Source organism: Aplidium turbinatum, chromosome 3 (assembly GCF_918807975.1).
Source record: "Aplidium turbinatum chromosome 3, kaAplTurb1.1, whole genome shotgun sequence".
NCBI lineage: Eukaryota > Metazoa > Chordata > Ascidiacea > Aplousobranchia > Polyclinidae > Aplidium > Aplidium turbinatum.
The window spans coordinates 40,483,573-40,504,677 of record NC_137474.1 but is presented as its reverse complement, the minus strand read 5'-3'; the positions used below and the strand labels follow the sequence as shown (position 1 = coordinate 40,504,677).

The 21,105-nt window shown below is 37.9% G+C and overlaps 2 protein-coding genes across 4 annotated transcripts; both read right to left on the bottom strand.

Annotated features, from left to right (window-relative positions):
• Positions 1-2,783: 2,783 nt before the first annotated feature.
• On the bottom strand, positions 2,784-10,065 carry LOC145767479 (uncharacterized). 3 transcript variants are annotated; one of them, XM_082579311.1, is made up of 8 exons: positions 9,947-10,065; positions 8,412-8,543; positions 6,886-7,074; positions 6,289-6,357; positions 5,742-5,908; positions 4,309-4,386; positions 3,433-3,588; positions 2,784-2,906 (listed from the first exon to the last, which is right to left on the bottom strand). In XM_082579311.1, the coding sequence occupies exons 1-8, from the start codon at positions 9,990-9,992 to the stop codon at positions 2,799-2,801; spliced, it is 945 nt and encodes a 314-aa protein (XP_082435437.1). In that variant the 5' UTR covers positions 9,993-10,065; the 3' UTR covers positions 2,784-2,798. The 3 variants fall into 3 exon arrangements, with proteins under 3 accessions (XP_082435437.1, XP_082435436.1, XP_082435438.1); XM_082579310.1 differs by lacking the exon at positions 6,289-6,357 and having other exon boundaries at positions 6,769-7,074; XM_082579312.1 differs by lacking the exon at positions 6,289-6,357.
• A 4,092-nt stretch (positions 10,066-14,157) lies between these two features.
• Positions 14,158-19,358, bottom strand: LOC145767408 (uncharacterized). Its single transcript, XM_082579226.1, has 5 exons — positions 19,231-19,358; positions 18,215-18,301; positions 17,286-17,397; positions 16,674-16,733; positions 14,158-16,251 (listed from the first exon to the last, which is right to left on the bottom strand). The coding sequence occupies exons 1-5, from the start codon at positions 19,350-19,352 to the stop codon at positions 15,808-15,810; spliced, it is 825 nt and encodes a 274-aa protein (XP_082435352.1). The 5' UTR covers positions 19,353-19,358; the 3' UTR covers positions 14,158-15,807.
• Positions 19,359-21,105: the final 1,747 nt, after the last annotated feature.

Below are 21,105 nucleotides of genomic sequence, written 5' to 3'. Positions count from 1 at the left end.
ACTTTTATCAAGAGCTGGTTCATCAAAAACAAAGTTTGTGGTTTGACTACACAACTGCTCTGTAAGCATATTTGAGCATGTTAAAGCAGCAAATGGAATGCACTTAAAGAGAATGTACTTTAACTCGTGTTGTACACTGTACATCATGTGGCAGTTCAAACCTTTGGACTTTAGATTTCACTAAAGCGTCTTATTAGTTTTCTCCTAATGACAATTACTTCGGATTAACCCCAATGGGGCTATTCCACACGGTCACAAGGGTCGTTGAAGGAAAATTTGGGATTCAGTAGCCTCCTAATAAAATTTTAAGCTCCCTAAGACAGACATCTTTGAAAAAGTAAGCTTCCTTTTCCAAAGCGAAAACGAAGAAACTTCAAGATCAATAGCGGCGCTGGTTCGACTCTGGGGGTGTGCGCTTGAGCAACGCACGTTAAGGACTGCTCTCCATTCAGCGGCATCTAATGGATGAAATAATTCGCCTGTAACAAGACTTCAACAAACGGAAACTTCACTCTGTCAATCTCGGTGACCAGGCCTGCGTCAGTGATTCAAAGCCTCTACATTCTACAAGAATGCGAAACTGCCAGGATTAAGCTCTGCAAGAAGCTTTCCCAGTCCGAGGATAAAGATTCAATCAAACTATTGCGAAAATGGATGGTTTTGGGAATTCTTTTAAAAAACTACATGGATAGCGTGCGAACGTGTTGTATTTAAAAAATAAGAGGTGATTTATTTGTTTCTGGGCCCCCTAGAAAAATTCAAAGTCTATAAAGTTGTTCAGGGCACAAATGTAAAACTAGCCCGGGGACTTTCAGACAACGCCACTGCATACAATTGTAGCCTATATGGCTAGCTACCGTCGTTTCTGAAACTATTTCAACAACAACTCAAGCTAACAATTCACCATTACACCTATTTCACAAAAATAGCCTAGCCCTAGCCTATGTAAAAATAGTTTTCAGTCTCTTAAAATATTTCAGTTATTTTTCTACCTTTTGTTCTTATCTAATTGGCCTAAAATAAAACAAGCGCTGCCGAGTGTTTGTTTGAGTTAAACCTTCGGCTGAAGACATCACTTTTGCCTTTCTTTTTGTGTCCTATCTCGTGGATGGATGGCGCCAATCAATTTCCACTATTACAAATAAGTCATGTACCTTCAGTTAGCAAACCAGCGCCCATTTACATTGATTGCACGTCTACAGACGTTGAAGTAGTATTAAAAAGGGCTGATTTGCTGGCTGGAAGCTAATGCTGGCTAGGCACTGAGGTCCAAACTGCACTACTTTTTCGTTACGTCCGTTGACGCACATGGAAACGAGGGTTAGTTTAATTATAAGCGCATAGCTCATAACATGACCTGCTGCAACCGTTTGAGAACTGCCATCGGCAAAGTAAAGCGTTGATGCAGCAATGAGGGCGGCAGCGTTCACAAGAGACCCAGGGGGTACTTTTGGACACAGGCCCGGATGATTTCAGGGCTAGTAATTTTTCTAAGGGCACGGGAACCTGAACAAACTACCGCGTCGGGGCAATGGTGCCCTTTTAAAGTCATGTAAGCTACAGCACATTTTTCAATATAGCAATTTCTGCTATTCGCTTTTAGCCTAATTATAATCTTTTATTTTTGCCTCAAAATAATATTCATGACACCAAATTCTGTATCACAGTAGGTGACATCATTATAACATAGCATGATGTCCTTCCGTGCCATTGTTCTTTGTATACCGGACACTTGTATCATTACTCGATAACGAGCTGATAGATGAACATTATAGCTATATGTTATATTAAAACTTTTTTTAAAAATGGGCCTTTCGGCAACAAAAGTGCCTTTTTTCCTAATCTTGCCCCCCAGTTAAAAATCGTTCCGGCGCCCCTGCATGAGGCTACAACATATTGCTGGTGACAAGTCAATTTCTATAAAATTTTACTCAAGTAGTTTTAAACTCAGATCTTCACATTGGTTTTGTAAGTTACAAGATTTACAAAAAACGATATTTTAACTTATCTTATTTTTGTCAGTTATTTAACTCAAAATTTAATAATTTGTTTTGTATTTTGGATGTATCATCGACATTAGATCTTTGAAAAAAAGAGAGAATTTCGACACTTTAAACCCTGATTAACATAAAGTCAATGGAGGATCCGCGTAAAGCAGATACAAAAGCATCTAATTTAGTGAAAAAAAATTGAATGCAGTAATATTAACGACCTTTTAAAGTACATGTAGTTCAAACAGAAATAGAAAATGTTGGGTGGAAATTCCATGTTCATGACAAAGTCCAATTGATATTCATCTGTTGCAGATCGCGATTTCGGGTATTAAACCCTCTTCAGTACAACTTATGATACTATGGTCGAGCTAATAAGTTGTATTGAAGAGGGTTTAATACCCGAAATCGCGATCTGCAACAGATAAATATCAATTGGACTTTGTCATGAACATGGAATTTCCACCCAACATTTTCTATTTCTGTTTGAACTACATATGTACTTTAAAAGGTCGTCAATATTACTGCATTCAAATTTTTTTCATTAGATCTTTGGTTCTCAATATACTAAGCCATCAGCACTAACGAGAATAGAGTTGGTCAGTTCCTTTCTCTCGGCCGCCTTTACTTCAGCAATTACGCACACCCAAGTTATTACACCCTCGGTAGAGGTGAGCGGTGTTTGTCAACCAGCATAAGCCGGGAGTCGAATCAGGATTGCGTGATTGGAAAGCGAGCGCCTTACCCGCTGCGCCATCCTACCGCAATGTCAACAATACACGTACAAATAAAACCCCAATTCATTTATTATCTTCTGTATTTTTCAAATTTTTGCTTCATTACCCATTCAGCGGTAGAACCTCTGCTGCTGCTAGCGGCGGAAAGCAAAGCTGGTTGCTTCTCATGGTCGCAGGCCTGCAAACAAATCATCGGCCAAAGCCAATACGTTATTGATTTAATGTGAGGATCCTTATCTCCGAACCGAGAAAGCATTTTTCGAGTAATTTAATCTTGACCTTTTCCGATATTTTTAGACATTTTATACCAGTGACGTATTATGGCAAGAAAGAACATTTTAGAGAGGCAAAGGGGTCTTTGAGGGGGGCAAACGTCATTCAACATGAATTACAATGATATTAAAACGTTGTAATAGCATTAAAACATTTCTTGGAAAGTAAGATAAAATTTTAGGGAGCGGTTGCTCCCTTAAGTTCCCCATGGCTACTCGCCTGCTTTAAATCTTTACACCTAGCTCGGATTACCGACATCAACAGGATGAAGCTTCGGCACGTTGCTGGAACGTTAATTGTTGGTTTCCCCTTCGTATTTTGACTTAATAACAGAGCGGCCCGAGAAAGCTGGGATGACTAAATTAAGAACTTCTAATGTAATCGGTGCAGGAAAGGCGTAACGTCTAAGATTAAGAGCATCTTAGTTTCACCTGACTGTGTTTGTATCCTTTCACATCCATCCGTGGCATGTCACCTTCGCTTGTCACATCACAAGTAGCAGTGTCGTTGAAATTTGTCATTTTTTCTTTCACTTTTTGTCTCAAGATGTCAGTGCAGATTTCAAGCGGTGTGGCTCTTCCACTGGTCTGTCAATCAATCCATCGAATTAACAAGCAATCAATCCATAACGAAATGATCATAATTATGCAACAAATCATCAATGAATAGTTTTATTAATTAAACCTAAGAATAACTTAAAATTTGAGACCGAAAAGTCGTTTTTACAGGATCTATTTTCGACGTTGCCTGGGACAAAATCATTACGACTTTGTCCATATTCTTAGCAGTGTTTTGGTTGATATCTGGAAGGAGCGATCTTTCTGGCATTAGCGCAAGGCTAAGTAGGCTACTCACTATAGAACAGCAAGCACTGGTTTTCGCTAACCACACCGGTGTAGCTTCCACACCAGTCATCAGGACTTTTCCAAAATTGTGTTTCTCGGCAGTTGAGTGAAGCAAGATTTGACAACGATAGACACTGGCAGTAGTGTTGACAGGGGGTCCAGGGGATACTTTTGAACCCGAGCCCGGCATGATTTTAAGGGCCCGCAACTTTTCCAAGGGGCCCATTAACTTGAAAAAAACACAGCGTAGCCTATTCGTTAAAAACAGTGTGTTTTATTAAAAGTATCCTCATGTGGGGCCCGAGAGTCTCATTGATACCGAGGCCCAAGTTTTCCTTCCATCTGCCCTGGAGACGTGTTTGCTCATGAGGCTGAACTCGTCAGTATCGTACCACTAAGGTCTAAGTTTGGACATTATTCATTTAAACACTACGGCCAAAATATTCTAGCTAAACAACTTACCCTGGCTGACCGAGACCCAGCAGTTGCCCGTCCTGATGGAATAGTTGGGATGGAAGTGTGAAAGCTTCTTGAGGATATCTGAAAATAAGTTTGGTTTAGTGAAATAGCCACGGGGGAGGAGCTTGGGGGTAATCGCAATCAGCAATCCTACCCAAAAATTTATTTCCCCACCCCAAAAAAGTTTGTTTTAGTACTATTATAACGTTTTAATACGATTATAATTTATGTTGAATGACATTTTTCCTCCAACAGTGGCTTTTGCTCCCTAAAGTTTTTTGTCAAGTTACCGGTATGTCGCTAATTTGGTTACAGCTACGATCGCCATTAATTTCAAGCTTCTCTGATTTAACTTAAGAATTAATCAGCGTTAGAGTATTTTGTATGTTATTCGCTCTGAGGATGCGCATTGTCATGGTGCGCGATACGTCAGTGAAGCAATAAACCATCCTGTTTATTGTTGCTTTTACTTTCAATTTCACCAGATGAACATTGCAACTAGTGCTAGAAGCGATAATTGTCCTGATGAACACCCAAACTTTTCAGTATTCAGAGTATCCTATGTAGAGATGTGTCGAGAGGCAGAAAATTAAAAAATATTCTTTAGGCTAATCATTATGGTGAAGACCAAAAAATGTTATTAAACTTCCTTTGTTCAGAGTACCCTATCATGTACGACAGTGTTCGCCCCGATAGCTCAGTTAGTTGGCGCGTGACTTTGTGAACGAAGAAGCTTCAAGATCAAGCGGCGCTGGTTCGACTCTCGGGGCGTGCGCTTGAGCAACGCATTCCAAGGACTGCTCTCCATTCAGCGGCATCTAATGGATGTAATAATTCCCCACCAACAACATTTCAACAATCGGAAACTTCACTCTACCAATCGCGGTAACCGGCGCTGCGTCAAAAGCCTCTACATGTATGCGAAACTACCAGGAATAACCAATCAAGGCATTGTCAGTCCGAAGATAAAGATTCAAAACCAACCCGGTCATCTGAGAAAACCGAGATTGTGTTTGTTACACCTTTTACGATAGAAACGCAAGGTCTTCGACTGTGACCACGTTATACCGTAAAAAAAGTTTTGCTTGCTTACAGTAGGCCACAGTGACGTAGCTCGAAAGGAAATTTTAAGGGGGCAAAAGCAACTGCTGGGAGGCAAATATTTTAATGTTTGAAATAAAGAGTTTGTTTAGAAATATAGCCACTGAATGCAGCCAAACATTTATGAAACTTCAATCAACATGTAATACCATGTCATCAAAACGTTGTAATACAGTAGTATTAACAACATGCCTTCTGGGGGCTAAGATAAAATTTTGGAGTGGGATTGCTCACCCAGCTCTCCCCGTGGGTACATCCCTGTTAGGTCATTAGTAAATCAGAACACGTAGCCTACGCTGCAACTGTTTAAAATCTGCTGCTGTGAAATTATTTACTTGACTTTCTTTTTCTTCTTTCAACTTCTTGTGCAAAATGTCACTCAAGACTTTTTTCAACATTACTTTTTCTGCAGAGGAAAGTGTTTCAGCATAAAGAGGACCCTGCAGTTTGCCCTCATTGGAGTTATCTTGGGACTTGGGCCGAATTGGGGTTTTGATTTTATCTGCGTATAAAGTTATGATTCGAGACAACTAGAAATTTTTTAACCACAATTCTCCCAAGACAAATTTTGCCATCTGGAAAAATTCTGCTTGAAAAATGTCCAGTTGTACTGTAAAATAACGAATTTTGTTGTCTAGGTTGTGCCCACTACTTGCTAGTTGCTTTACCCAAGGTCCCAATAAACCGGAAAAGTTGAATTGAGCATGTAGTGAAAGAATGTTGTCTTAAAGGGTTATAGCCTACTGTGTTTTTGTTATAGTCAATAACTTCATGTAGCTTCATAAATGTAAGTTATACTAATTTACAAAAGCACTAGGTTCCATCTTACACAATTAGCCAAAAAGAATGAAAAATTTATTTTGCATTATGTGAAAGTCTGACCTCTAGGTGAAGTCAGCTTTTGAATAGCTGTGTATGGTCGACGTTTTGAAAATTCATGAGGATGTTTTGCTGAAACAAAAAGTTCTTTTTTCTTATTTAGGTTAATGTACGATAGTTAAAGATTTGTTATTAAGTTTTCAACAGAGCTCGAACTGAGCTCTTTCCTGGCGTAGTGAAGATGCTCTTAGGGTTTAAGCATAAAAAAGGTTCCGCAGGCAACTGTCAAAGTTTTGTGCTATGATACAATACAAACACGGCAAAACAAATTTTGAGTGGTTATGCATTGCTAAAACCCCTTATTCAAAGGGTTTTGTGCCAATTTTGGCTCCTTTCGAGGTTGTTAAATTGATGTTTAATTTGTTAAATTGTTGTTAAATTGAGTTCTTAAATTTGACTTCTTTTGATGTGACTCATGAAGAGATTTTAGCACTATTTAGTAAAACCTGTTTTAAGACTCTGCAGTCCTTTTATGTAGCCTACCAGTAAGCTTAAAATAACCATGGATCTTGGTCCTTTTCGTCTTATCTGCAAAAGAAAGTGGCTTCTTTTCAAGATTTTCGAGATAAATATTCGTACAATCAGACAATGATATTTTACTTTTGCATTTCAGCTCGTTCACGACAGCTAGTATTCTTTCGCGCAGTAACACAATGCACTGTTGTTCATCCATTTGCTTGTGTTGTTGTCGTGTTTGTTTTTCTGTGTTTTTGCTTTGCTTTTCCTCAACTGATACTTGCTCGTTCTTTTTTATTTGATTCCTTTTTTCTTGATTGCACTTCTTTGAAACTGCACGAGGAAACAGAGTTAACTGTAATATTACAGCATCACAAAACTTTTTTTTCTCATAAATAAATTGCATGGAGTCTTGCATATAAAAGCCCAAACACAATTATATTATTATTGTTAAACAAAAACGTTGAATAAATAAAGCAAACAAAACACTTATTTTGAGTGCCGTTGGAAGGTGATTTGGGCCTGGTACCCTACCAATGAGGTCCTCGAGCTTCAAATCAAGACACGGGTAAGAAAAATTTACTGCCAATATAGGCCTATCCAACGAATATGCGATGGTCTCTTCAAATTTCTGAGCCCCTTTAAAAGGTTAAGAGCCCTTATAGCATGTACGGCCAATGTTTAAAAGTAACTCCTGGACTCCCTGCCAACGCCACTGATTAGTGTAGATTCATTAATGTTTCAAAAAACTGTTAGCTTGATGGAAAGTTTGACCAAGCATTTTTTGTGTTTCCCAGTTCAGGTTTGATGGTTAAAAATTTTAAATGAAGAAGCAAGGAAGTCAGTTTTAGTTCATCTTCAAGCACGTCATTAAGCATCTTGTCAAAACAGAGTCATGCGCTTGCTTTGAGGATCGAACCGATGGCCTTTTGAGGGTTGGTCGTACGATCCCACGATGCAGCCAACATGTAAGTTTTGGTAATTAAAATATGAAACATCTGGAGATATTTTGCGAAGCCTACCCTGCTGAGTAACGGGCCTCTGCATTAGCCTACAAACTACAATACATGTAAGATATCTTCCTATAGACTGCTATATAGTAGGCTACATACAACCTTACTGCCAGCTTAATATTATTTGAGCTTTGTCGTACAGTTTTTTGGAAAAAGTTGCATCTAAAAAACTAGTAAGTTATTATAAATTCTCTAAACCTTTTTGTGTTTTACTTTAGCATAGGTTGGTTGGTTCAGCATTACTTCAGTAAACAATGTAAATACAAATAATTACTAGGTTGTTGAAAACAAAAATATTTCGAAATATTTGGTTCTGTTTTGATCAAAAAAATCGTTTCGTACTGCATTATAAGCAGTAGAGTTCACAGGAGGGAGGTCCAGAGGGTAGCCTACTACCAGGGAGAACCCAAGATAACTTTAAGAATTTCGTAAAATTTCCAAAAGGCCAGGAACTTAAAGAAATCACAACATATTCTTTGAATATAGTGCGTTTCTTGAAAGTGCCTTAACTTCTGGCCCGAAAACTTCATTGGTACCGAGCCCAAGTTGTTCCCTCAAGGACCCTGCCGAATTGCTATGGATAGCCTGTTGCTCGTTTGAGAAAACATAATTATGTTAAAAGCTAGTTAATGATTGCAAACAAACTAACAAAGATACCGTAAATTTCCCCATCTTGAACTCGCGACCTTCTTGCCCTTTGAGAAAGGTGGTAGTATACAGGTTTCTCAGCTTTTGGCTTGCATATGCCCAATTCTTCTGTTACTGAGCTTGACTTTGATAAAGCTTTTTCTGCAATCGGCAACTTGTATTTATATGTTATCAGTTATCACTTATTATTTTATAACTTATATTTATAAGCATAACCACGGATATAAATTACATTATATTTACACCCAATTTTAATTCATTACAAGAACTTTGCAATTCTTTGTCGTTTAAAATTTTTATTTTACATTTTTCTATTTAGTACTGAGAATAGTTGCTGTAGGGTGCTGGGTATTGATTGACATTATGATTTCACAATGGTACATAAGTGGTTCAGGCTAGTAAGACTTTATTTTGACCTGCAAATCTTGCATAGACGTAGGTGCCAGAAGTGCAGGGGATGCAAGGGGTAAACTTTTCAGTTACTAAAATTTGAGCAAAATTTATAAAAATTTGGGCAAAAACTTTCAGCATATTTTAAAACTTCGTTAAGCTTGAACTTTATTTTTAATTTTTTGTTCAAATAGTTATTATACAAATGTCAAACAAAGTCCACCCGCATCCCTAAACTATTTTATTCGTCAAAAATTTGAAAAAATTTGATAAAAATTTGAGAAAAAACTTTCAGCATGTTTCAAAATTTTTATAAAGATTAAACTTATGTTTGATATTTTGTTGAGATAATAGTTTTTCAAATGTCAAATAAAGTGTAACCGCACCCCTAAACTATTCCAATAGTCGAAAAATTTGGCAAAATTCGATAAAAATTTGGGCAAGAACTTTCAGCATGTTTCAAAAATTTCATTAAAATTGAACTTATTTTTTATTTTTTGTTCAAATAATCAAAATTATACCAAACAATTGGGAGAAGGGTAGAATTTTAATCAGGTGGTCTATGCTTTGTCGTAAAAAATATTTGGGGCCATTTAATAATATTTCCGTAAGATTTTTTTCGCACCCCCAAAGATTAATTTTCCTCTACGCCCATGAAATCTTAAGCAGTTGCTAGCAGCTTCAGTGAGTGTTTAATGATGTATCAAAGCATTGAAATAGATCTAACTATCAATTTGCTGAATCTAGGCCTACCTGAAGTTGAACTACCGTACTGGGCTTTTATGTCTCGAATGAAATACTCTCCAGTAGATCTTGTCAGATCAGCCGCATTATTAAAGGGCATAGTGTTGGTAAATCGTCATTACATGTGCAGCTGTTTTAACTTTTTAAATGACATTTAGTCTTACTTAATTTAATTTAATTTTTCTTAATTTAATAGCAAATTAAAGTGGGGGCTGAGACATTGTATTTTTTAGGAAAAACATTTTTACAACTAATTTAAATCTTTAACTTCAAAACAAGCAACTGGTCATTCGGATCTCAATTAAGGATCTCAGAACATGCCGTGTACGCTACTGTTTTATGAACAATTCAGCATTATTACTTCAAACAAACGTATTTCGAACGAGTTATAACTATTTTTAAACTTTTACCAGAAGATCCTTTAAAACTTGAATATCGTACTTTCAGTGTTTCCATTTTCAAAACAAACCAATACAACAAGCTGGTTTTTCAATTTGCTTATGATGCAGTATCATTTCTTTTTTTATACCGAAACATGAATGCCTCTGCAAACTTACAGCAAAAAGTTTTGTTGTTCTTATGACGTAAGAAACTCAATTATGATGTCTTTAAATGTAATAATAAAGTGTCCTCCAAGGCAAGCAAATCACTTGTCTTTTTTGCATTGATTCAACGTCTGCAGACAATTATCATCATAGCTTATTAATATTAGACAATTATCCCTCTATACGTTCCCATAGCTCAGTTAGATCCGAATGTGCGTGAAGAAATCGCAAGTTCCAGCAGCGCTGGTTCGGCTTTTTGAGTGTGAGCTTGAACATGATTTCAAGACGGCAGTCGGACCCAGTGGCTCCGAGAGGGGGGGGGAAGTCGGGCCAGTTTCCCCCCTAGCAAAACATTGTAAAGGAAAAACGAGTAGTTTTTTGTTTTTGCACTTTTGAGGGGGGCCCATTTTTAGTACTAAAGTAAAAATGTACCAACCAAATAATCAACAAATTCTTGAATGAAGTGCGTAGTTCCAAGTATTTCTCAATCATTGTAAATGTCACTCTCGATGCTTCTCATCAAGAACAAATCATTTTCGTGTTAAGGTAGGCGATGTTGAACAGCTTCAAAACGTAAAATCTGAAGCTGAATTGATTTCAGTATCACTGAACGGTTTCGATTGTATTGATAGTTTCAACTTGAAAACTGGTGCTGTTTTATCTAAGCGGGAACTACTTTTGTTTGACAACTGAACCTTAACTTCAAAATCTGCGTTGGCCAGGCATAGGATGTTGTATCCAACATAAGTTATCTGGGAAAGTTAAAGGTATCAGTCCAAGCACGATTAAAGAAAGTAAATCATGTAGGCTATATTTTTTGTTTATGGATCATCATCAGTCATCATCTCCGCCTGCAGAAGATTGCGCATCAACATGAGTTATTTGCTTCCAAGAGTGGCGATTTTGAGCCAGCTCGCCCAGTGTGGCCAAGTTGAGTCCGGTCCATGATTGGATGTTGTCTTGCCATCGTTTTGGTTGTCTGCCACGTTTTCTTTTTCCTTCTACTTTTCCTTCTGTGCAAACTTCGCTGATTCCGAATTGTGATCTTTTAGTGTGGCCGAACAGTTTTAAAACTTTTGATTTTATTATTGCTGCAATTGGATGTAATTTTGTCATAGTTAAAAGATCTTCTGTTTTTGTGTGGTCAAGTAGCCTTTTGTTGGTCATGCTTCTCATGATGTGATTTTGGAAGGTAGTGAGTTTTTTCTTTGTTTGAATTTTTTGTTTATGGATGTTGTTGCTTAGGCTAAATCTAGTTGGAATGCATAATGTTGCCTACAACAGCGTTGTTCAAATGTCTTATCATTTTTGGAGTACGGTATTTGATTATCTGTAAGCTTGTGGCATCTTTAAAGTTATAGCCCAGCCAGAGGAAAAATTCTGAAAAATGTGAAGTAAGCTGTCCTATCATCTTGCAAAGAAAATTGACTTCGAGAGGGTAATCAAGGCGTGGTGCAGTCAAACCCAATGCTTTACATTACCCTTCTACAATTGAAGCTCTATAAAAGACGTTTCTTAAATGCATCAAGTTGGAACCAACAAGAGCTTAGTCGGAAGCTGAGTCAATGCTAAAGTAGCCTACAACTAGCAGTTTTAAATTTGTGACTGCTTTGCATTATGTGGTTTACGGTCCTAAACAAGATTCACTGATGAATTTAATGAAATTAAAGGAAGATGTAGGCTAATCTAAGTAAGAGAAAGCTGAGAAGAGTAGGCTACTACTCGCAAGCTAAAGTTGAAGTGGCAATTATAAATTTGAAAGAAAATGATTTTCTTTTCCTGAGGACAGAACGCTTTTATAAGTCCACTTAACTAGCTGAATCATTCGAAGGAAATGTATTCTACCGTAGTACATTGCAAAGGATTCGATAGTTGTTGGAATTGACAAATGTATCAACAAACTCAACCATATCGTCGATGAGTTTAAAGTTCCATGGAACTTTCATCGTTGTGCAGTTGCGGGCATGTGGGACAAATTTAAGCTATTTTTAGGCTACAACAATGACATTTTTCAAGACATTTTGGATGAATTTGGTACTTTTGACAGAAATCCAAGCAGCAAACTTCAGCTGCAAACCAAAACGAACCACCCCATAATCTCTACACAAGGAATCATTGATTGCAATTTTCGAGAGGTTTTTCCAAATAGTTTTGTTATGATTTTTTTTGTGTTCCGGTAGCTAGCCTACCTCCAACGGTTGCGCTTTGAGAACGTGGTTTTAGCAATTACTGAAATTTGTAAAGAATTATTTGCGCTCCAGTAGGCCTATGACTCAAAACCGATTGAAAAGCCTAACTATACATGTTGTGCATCAATTCAGACGTCGCAAAATTTTATCATTTGATGCTGTGATCCGTAACTTTGCATTGCAAAAAGTCCAGAAAGGCTTGAATTAAATCAGGGATGTCCAAAATCCGGACCGCGGGCCAACTCCAGCCCACGAGACGTTTTTGTATGGCCCGCGCCTGTTGTTGTAGAATGTGTTATTTTTGGCCTGCAGACACACAAAAATCATATAAATTCAACTTGCAGTTTTCAGAAAAATTATTGTGGCTGTTGGCCCGCGAACTCTTATTATCAAATCTGGCTCGCGTGGGAAAAAGTTTGGACACTCCTGAATTAAATGCTTGGTTGAACTATTTTCGTTGCCTGCAAGCCTATTGTGTGTTTACAAAGCTTTCTAGACAAAATAGTTTGCCTAAACGGCATTTTTGCTACAAGTGTAATCCAGTTTGATGATTTTTACATTGAACGAAGTTCTTTTCATGCTGAGGAAAGTAGGCTAATTTCAGCTTAACACGAACATGCAACGCAAGATACAAATTAGTTGTACATTTGCTAAAAAATATTATGGGGCCCATTTTTCGTATTGTTTCCCGACCAGTGCTGATTTCTCTCGGAGGCCCTGCTCGGACCACTCGGCATGCGACAACTCAGCAAGTACATTTTAGCTATACTGCCCAGGTCAGCAAATGAAGATTTTATCTAGCGTCGGACTTGCTTGGTCATCGCTGGCTAAACTGAATTTGCTGACTTGTTACATGCCAAGTAAGCTATATACTTGGTCAGTTTTTACTTGCTTAGGTTCATCATTTACCTATTTCAGCCACTTGCTGAAATGTTGCTTGCTCAGTTGTCACTTGCTCAACTGCAATGTGCTGAGTTGACAACTGCTGAGTTGTAGGAGACTCTTTCAAAACTGCTCTTCATTTAGCGGCACCTTGTGGAAGGAACAATTCACAAACAACAACACGTCAACAAACGGTAACTTAACTCTGCCTATTTTGGCGAAATACATGATCAGATAGAAAACACAAGTAAACAAAATCAATCAGCTTAAAAGCTATGGCTGCTCTAAAACTCCCACGGTTACTACTTTAAAAATGCACGAATTACTGCTTACTTTTAATTAAATAACTTTTACAGTCAATAACGCATTTTTCATCTTTGCCGGTATGTGTCACTAAAGAGGTGTCTTTTGTTGTTTGATGAGGAACAATCTTTCCACTCAGGTTTTGTCACATTTTTATGAGAAATGGTTTGTTTTGTCTGGTTCAAGGAAGGACACATATATACAGATAGGGCCGTTAAAGGAATAATTTGTGCCCGGTACCAATGAGATTCTCGGTCTCCAAATTAAGATATTTCTAGAAAAAATGCACTATGTCCTAAAAATATGCGGTAGTTTTTTCGATCCCAGGCCCCCGGAAAGTTTACAAGCCCCTAAAATCATCTCCAAAAGTACTCCATGGACCTCCTGTCAACGCTAATATATGAAGACAGCCTAATGCGCGAGTTTTGCTGACTCTCCTTTCAATAATGTCGAGGGCATGGCAAGTAAAAAAGTTTAATTTTGTTCCAGCTAAAACAAATTAACGTGTTTTTCGTTTCCGATAAAATTGTAACAAAAAGATTAAATTGCTTATAAACGGTTTAAATTATTTTATTATTTTGACAAATCATGAGAAAATCAGCTTCGTATGATTGCTGCGCTGAAGCAGAAATAAGAAACTGATTGAAATTCAATCACAAACTTAACTAAAAGTCATTTTTGCTGCAATCAACTTTCGTCGCACCAACGAAACAAAACTTTAAACATCAGCATAAAGCTTTTTATTAGCATTTTGTAGTAAAATGACAGCAATTGAATAAAGAAATGGCTTGTGAAATGTAAGTTATTTAAAAGGCAGTGGTCAAGTTTAGCTTCTTCAAAATCATTCAAATTTAATTTTTGTCAAAGCAACAAAACGTTACGAGATACAAGCAGGCTCTGCGGATTACCTGCTTCATGGGCAACATTCCATATTTCGCTAAAGCGATAGAGTATTGAGTTTTTATTTGACCCTACGCTTTACAATTTTTTAAATGCAAAAACAAGCTGCTGGTTTGTAGTAGGTCATGATAAGAAAATGCACAAAATTACTATCCAATCAAGCCTTTTAGAAAGACTGCATCACTGGTAGTTCAGTGGGAAAAAACTTATTTTCACAAACAAACAAAAAAACAAGCGTATTTTCATTTTTATAAACGCAGCTGTCAATAAACCCATGCGTCAGTTTTAACTGCTAATTAAACACGGCTTTCTTTTAAGGTAGGCCATTTTAACAGACCGATGATCAAGCAATAACGATTAATTCGGCAGCAAACTAAAGCAAGGAAGGTTATTGCATGCAAAACGAATAGGCCTACAACTGTGACCAGAATGTAAACTGGACTTTGCTTGCAGCGTGCAAAGGAAAGGTTGATTTTTTGTTTCTTCTTATTAAGAAACACCTTGTAGATAGATACTCGGAGGCTGTCCAATGAATTGAACCTCTAATCGTGTGAAACCTTAATTCACATTAAATAAGGTTAAAGAAGGCTTGAGTGTTATATCAAGAACCTTATTAATTTCCTACTAAAAATCATCAACGGTTCCTTTTTTAGTAGAAAGGTAGTTAAGGTGTCAAGTCTGGAGTGGTGTACTTTGCATTGTTGGCTATATCTACAGTATGGTTTGTATTGATTATATATTGTCATTCAATTGCAGGCCACTGTTGTAAAATTGTTTTACATTTATTGTTGAAAAAATCGTTTGCGATTCCGCGTTGCCTAGTGGTGAAAACGTTTTCTCAAGGATCCAAAGGACGTCCTGTATCACGACCAGCTAAATCACGTTTCTTCTTCTTTCGTATGAGACTAGATTGTTTAGATTTCAGAGGAGCTGATGGAAAGCCAGGTCAGTGTAGCTTCGTTCAGAGCTGCCATTCCACGTATTCCATTAGGCGTTTTGGAGATGGGACGTTCAAGAGGAGGTATATCTAACGTTTCGTCTTATTGGTTTCACGATTACAGGCTTCTTCTCTCGTGGTCATGCATACGAAAAGACCTTTTTTTTTTGCTGTAAAACACGTCATCTTTTTCTCTCACTTGTTGATAAGCTTGGTTCCGCCTCTTTATTTCCAATTGAACTCGGCTGCTCACAGGAGGGACCCAGTGAAGGTGCTTATCTCTCCGCCTCACTGGGCCAGCAGTTTGTTCCTCCATGGCGTTCTTTCTCCTCCACACTGCTGTGTTTTGTTGAAACGCTTTATGATGTGCTTTGGGAGTTGACACAAAATTGACTTCATGTAAAATCCAAAACTCATAGATTTAAAAAGAAAAACAAGGTGGAAAGGTTTCACATTCCATGAGTAGACTTAACCTTGCAATCCTTTCTGTAGTCTATGAATACGACAAAACTTTTTTATTTCGTTTCAGTTGCGAGGGGAATTTTTATGACGAGAGATTTGATTGCATCCGAAGCGGTTGTGGCGGGTCTCTGCAGAGTTCTGCCAATGTCACGTGATGATGGTCTTACATCATCGATCGAAAATGTACTAAAAAACTGGCTGGAGTTTGGTTGATTAGAAGATCTTTGGTAACCGTATCCATGACTCCTTGCACGTATTTGAGGATGTTGGGTAGGACTTTTTAATTTAGTGATCGGAATTGTGCATTCATGACGAAAATTAAGCTTTGTTGACAAAGAAGACTCCACACTTGGGCTGCGTCTACTACTAAGCAGTAGAGAAGCTTGCCTTGAACAAGTTAAAACGTTTTTCACATAATCCTGATGCCTTAGTTGGATGTTCCGTCCTCTCATTACCAACCAGGCTTCCCGGCCAGGATCTGAAGGCATCCAGGTATTCTGAAGAGAATGCAGTTTACATTAAGTTCGAAAGTTCATCAACTTGAACTTAAAAATACTAGAACTAAGTCTGTTGTATCTAATACGCACAAATACATCCCAGTTTTTGCGTCAAGTTAGCGACGCAGACACAGATGATAACAATAATAATAGCAACATTTATATAGTGCCACATCTACAGTGCAAACTATGCACCTGGACGCTGCCAGATGACGATGGTGATAAAATAATACGGTAAGGTACCTTTCAGTCATCAAGTTTAATAAAAGAAAATGTTTTCAAGCGAGTTTTAAATTGATTTAAATTTTCAGCTTCATTTACATAATCAGGTGAACAATTCCAGCTACTAGCAGATCAATTTGAGTGGAGCAGAATCTATCGCAGTAATTTTTGGTCATGACCAATGAAACTGAGACACTTACCACTAAAGCATCAGGTTGAGGTGATTTGCTATGGGACTTTGATGTAGAAAAATGCAGAGGCTGCAAAACAGTTCCATGACTTTATTACCGGTAAATCTTTAAGTCCCATGTCTGTTTCTGCTTTTAACAACTGTTGTACCAATGTACACTTAATATAGGCGGCAAAAATATCAAATGTGTTTCGCGAATGGGCTTTTTTTAACCAACAAAAAATAACATGGAATAAAAGAGACTCGCCATAAAAGGAATATTAAGTTTCTGAAAGGAAATCTGTTTCAGGGAGTAATTAGGCAGAAAGCTGGATAAAAAAAACAATTTATCTTGCAATATTCTGATCTTAAAGCTAAATTTGGGAAAACTGGAATCTCAGCAGATCATAGATTATTACAACATAAAACATCTCATTGCATCTTACAACAAAGTCGTTGATCATACTGGCAAGAAAAAATCTAAGGGAGTCTTTTGTAATCCCAAAAATTATTTGAGGGGTCCACGTTAAAACGATCTTATGCACCCCTGCTTTAAAGTAGCCTAGATGTTTGGGTATTATTTGTATTTACCTTGCAATTGCTTCTACTTGACAAATTTCAAATATTGCAAGAATAGGCTCACTTGAGTTTTTGAAGTCGAAGTGCTTGAGTAAAGATCATACACTGAGGGTAAACTATTGTTAGTGCTTGGCTCCAAATACAGGGAATTATTGGAAAAGGAAGTCTTTGGACGTCTGAAACAAACAATTTGTTATTACTCAATGATTTGCTATCATTATAGTTAGCTTGCTGCCATTAGAATAAATTTACAGTTCTACTGCAGAGAACTTTCAGGTTTTGGTTTTTATCGATTCTACCAATAGATGTGTAAATGCTTTGAACTCAGACAGCCACTTTTTATGGTCCAGATCTTTACCAGATTGGGTACGGGTCTGACTAGATTTTTACTAGATCGGGACCAGATAAAGTGGCTGTCTAAAAAGTAATTACTGCAATATCAACAATAATACTGAATCATTTTACTTTGAAACCATTGTAGTAGTATTCAGAAGCCTACACTACGTTGCGCATTACATAATTATGCACAACAACATACAGCCAGGACAACGAAGAGACATGTAGTCATCGTGCATGCGGCTCCCATTTATTTTGGCATGTCTAACACAGCCGCGTGTTAGACATTTCTACTTAATACATTTCTACATTGTGTTTGTTTTTCAAGCAAAAATGTCTATGGTTGGGCTGCTACGGTACTGCTGCTGCTGCTACTGCTGCTGCTGCTGCTGCTGCTGCTGCAGTGTGATATATCCGCAATTAATGACAACTAATGGCTAATCGTAGAGACTATGTATTCAAGAAGGCCATCAGTGATTTCCAGAAATGAAAATAAATCATGATCACTTGTATGTAGCTACGAAAATAGTATGTAGATAAAACTTTAAAATAACAACGACTAATGGAAGCTATTAGGTTGACAAACTTTTGATCTAGGTTTAACGTATATTGAATAGTTCAAACTAGGTCAAAGTAAAAGTAAAAAAAAAGACTTACTTTTTGTCAACTTTTATTTTGTGGGTCAAATAGCGATTAGCCCGGATGCGAATGTATGTATAAAATGGACCTTCGGTGGGGATGTTCCTGGAATTGAAAGATGTCATTTGGTACAAAATAAAAGTGTAAAACAGATGTACTATTAGGCATAGCCTATTATGAGCCTATGTAGCTTGTTAATCAGCCAAACAATCCGATCAATGTCTGTAGGCGTTGCATCAATGTAAAAAGAAAAATTGCGTTAGCAGGGTATGTAGGTATCTCGGAAACTTGCATGTTACTGAACGCTAATGCAAGATTAAACAAAATCTACGAGATGTTTCTCGGCAGCCGATTGTAGCAAGAATCGACAGCGATAGACACCGTGTTTCCCCCATGAGGCTGGGCTCGTCAGTATCGCACCGTATTCTTGCCACAACTCTCCTTTCTTCACAAAATCTACGAGAGCTTGGACTTTTAAGCCAAAGCCAAAAAGGTTAAGCCAAAGCTTCTAACTGGATTGGGAAGGCAAAATTGAAAGAATTGTGGCAGATCCAGAGCTGTGTCTGGAAATAATTTGGTCAAGATTCGACTTTGACCTAAGATACTCTTGGTCTGAACCTTGCTCATGTTTTCGGAAAGACTTTGGCTTTTCTGGAGTAGGTGTACCTTTTCGAACGGGTGGGTCGTTTTGAAGATACTGTAGGCTAACTATTGATTACGTTTTGCATCTTTTGCAAAGGTAAAAGGCCACCCAGGTTCTTGGCGTTTTAAAATTCGTGTTTGTAATCTGTGCAACAAACCAGTGACGTAGCTAGAAAGACAATTTTAGGGTGGAAAAAGCAATTGCTGTGGAGGGGACGTCATTCAACATGAATTATAATGGTAAGTTATTAAAACGTCGTAATAGTATTAAAACACATTTTTTGGAAAACAAGATAAAATTTCGGGGGACGATTGCTCCCAAGCCTCCCTGCAACAAACACACATTTAATACATTAAAATAATACAAGTGTGACAACTATTGCATTCACTACTTCATGTGTCGTTTCAGGTCTTTGCATACAGCCGCATTTTCTCGTAATGGCGATGATGTGATTATCCTCATACGTTGGCGAGAACTTTGTTTACATGGAGCTTCTGTGGATGTTGATTGCATAGTTTCTTCAACACGACAACAACAGAAAGACAATTTTGCATTAACTTTTAACGTAAACACTGCAGCCTGTGTTAAATAAACTTCACGTTTTTTATTGAAGTAGGATGCCATAAGTGACCTATGGTGTTGCTGGTGCAAAGAACTTTCAAGTTTTAAGCTTTGTCCGCCCCCTTAGCTCAGTGATTACGCGCCCGCCTCAAGATCAAGCGGCGCTGGTTCGACTCTCGGGGTGTGCGCTTCAACAACGCGTTTCAGGACTGCTCTCCATTCAGCGGAACCTAGTGAATGGAATAATTCCCCTGAAACAACAGTTCAACAATTAAAAACTTCACTCTGCCAATCTCGGTAACCGGCCCTGCGTCAAGAGCCTCTACAAGTATGCAAAACTACCAGGAATAACCTATCAAGGCTTTGTCAGTCCGAGGATAAAGATTCAAAACCAAACCTTTATAGATTAATAGATTCTTCCGATCTCCACCAGAGGTTTTGTAGAGAGCATCAAGGTTTGAATAAAAATTTGAAAAAGATTATTTCAAAGGTCTTAGACTTAAAATATACTGATGTGTCATAATATTAGGGCTAACGTTAAAATTGAAATAACCTCTCCACTAGGCTACTAACAGAGCTGAGGTACCGATGGCTAGGCTACTCACCCGCTAGGCAACCCCTAAGAAGGATTAGTTCTGTTTGGGTTAGTTTGTTGTTTATTTAATTCGGTTTGCGATAGACCTATACTTAGGCAACTCGAAAGCCAAGCGCTAATACATTGTAACTTTACATCCGTTGCTGCTTAATGGGAATGTAGGTAGTTTAGTAGTAGGTACTTTCTGGAGAAAGCTTTCCGAAAAATATCCCACCTGGTAAATATCTCCCCGGAAAAAATCCACCTTAGCAGGCCCGGATTTAGGGTGGTTGCCCCGGGCCCCCCGACTTTTGAAGGGCCCCCCTATGTGGTTAAAATGTGATTTTGTGTTATTTTTTTTCCTTTTGGCCTTTAAAGTTTCTGCAAAATGCTGTGCAGTACTGGACTGATGCTACTGTAGACGTAGAGTTCGTTTTTCGCGCCGTAGGCTTGAAAAATTTTTTTGTATGGGGGCCCCCCGATCTAAAAGTGCCCCGGGCCCCCCATCAGTTAAATCCGGCCCTGCACCTTAGTAAATATCCCAATGGGAAATAAAGACCATTTTGGTGAACATACCTCCCCGAGTAGGCTACCGGGTAAAAACTCTTCAAATGGACTTTACCAGCGTAGAGTTTTTCGGCAAGTTGGTTACCAGTTACCGCTGAATTGATGCTAACAATATGTCAAAATCAAGATAAATACTTTTTAAGTGGTGCAATTAAACGTGTTTCAAGGTGGTCTTTCAAATTCATTTACAAAAACTCCCGGCCAAAAACTTGCCACTGTTTACATCTAATTCTAGAAGGTCAATAATGGCCAAATTAGTTTGAAATTTTTGTCATAAACTGTAGACAAGCCAAAGAATGCCAATTGTATTTCTACCACTGATGCATTCTTTTGTAGACTGTTATGAAAACAGTAGTTCAAAGAGAGAGTCACTGTGTTTAAACAAAATATTACCTTAGTTGCCACCTTTGCGTTCAATTATCAATGTTTATTTTACCTCAAACTTGCTTTTCCTTTTGCTGTGGTTATTTTAAACACACAACTAACTTTGGAGGTTTCCAGTGATTGATTGACTGTCCTATCCATGGTGATATTCTGTCATCTCAAGCAAGGTGTCTAAAAACA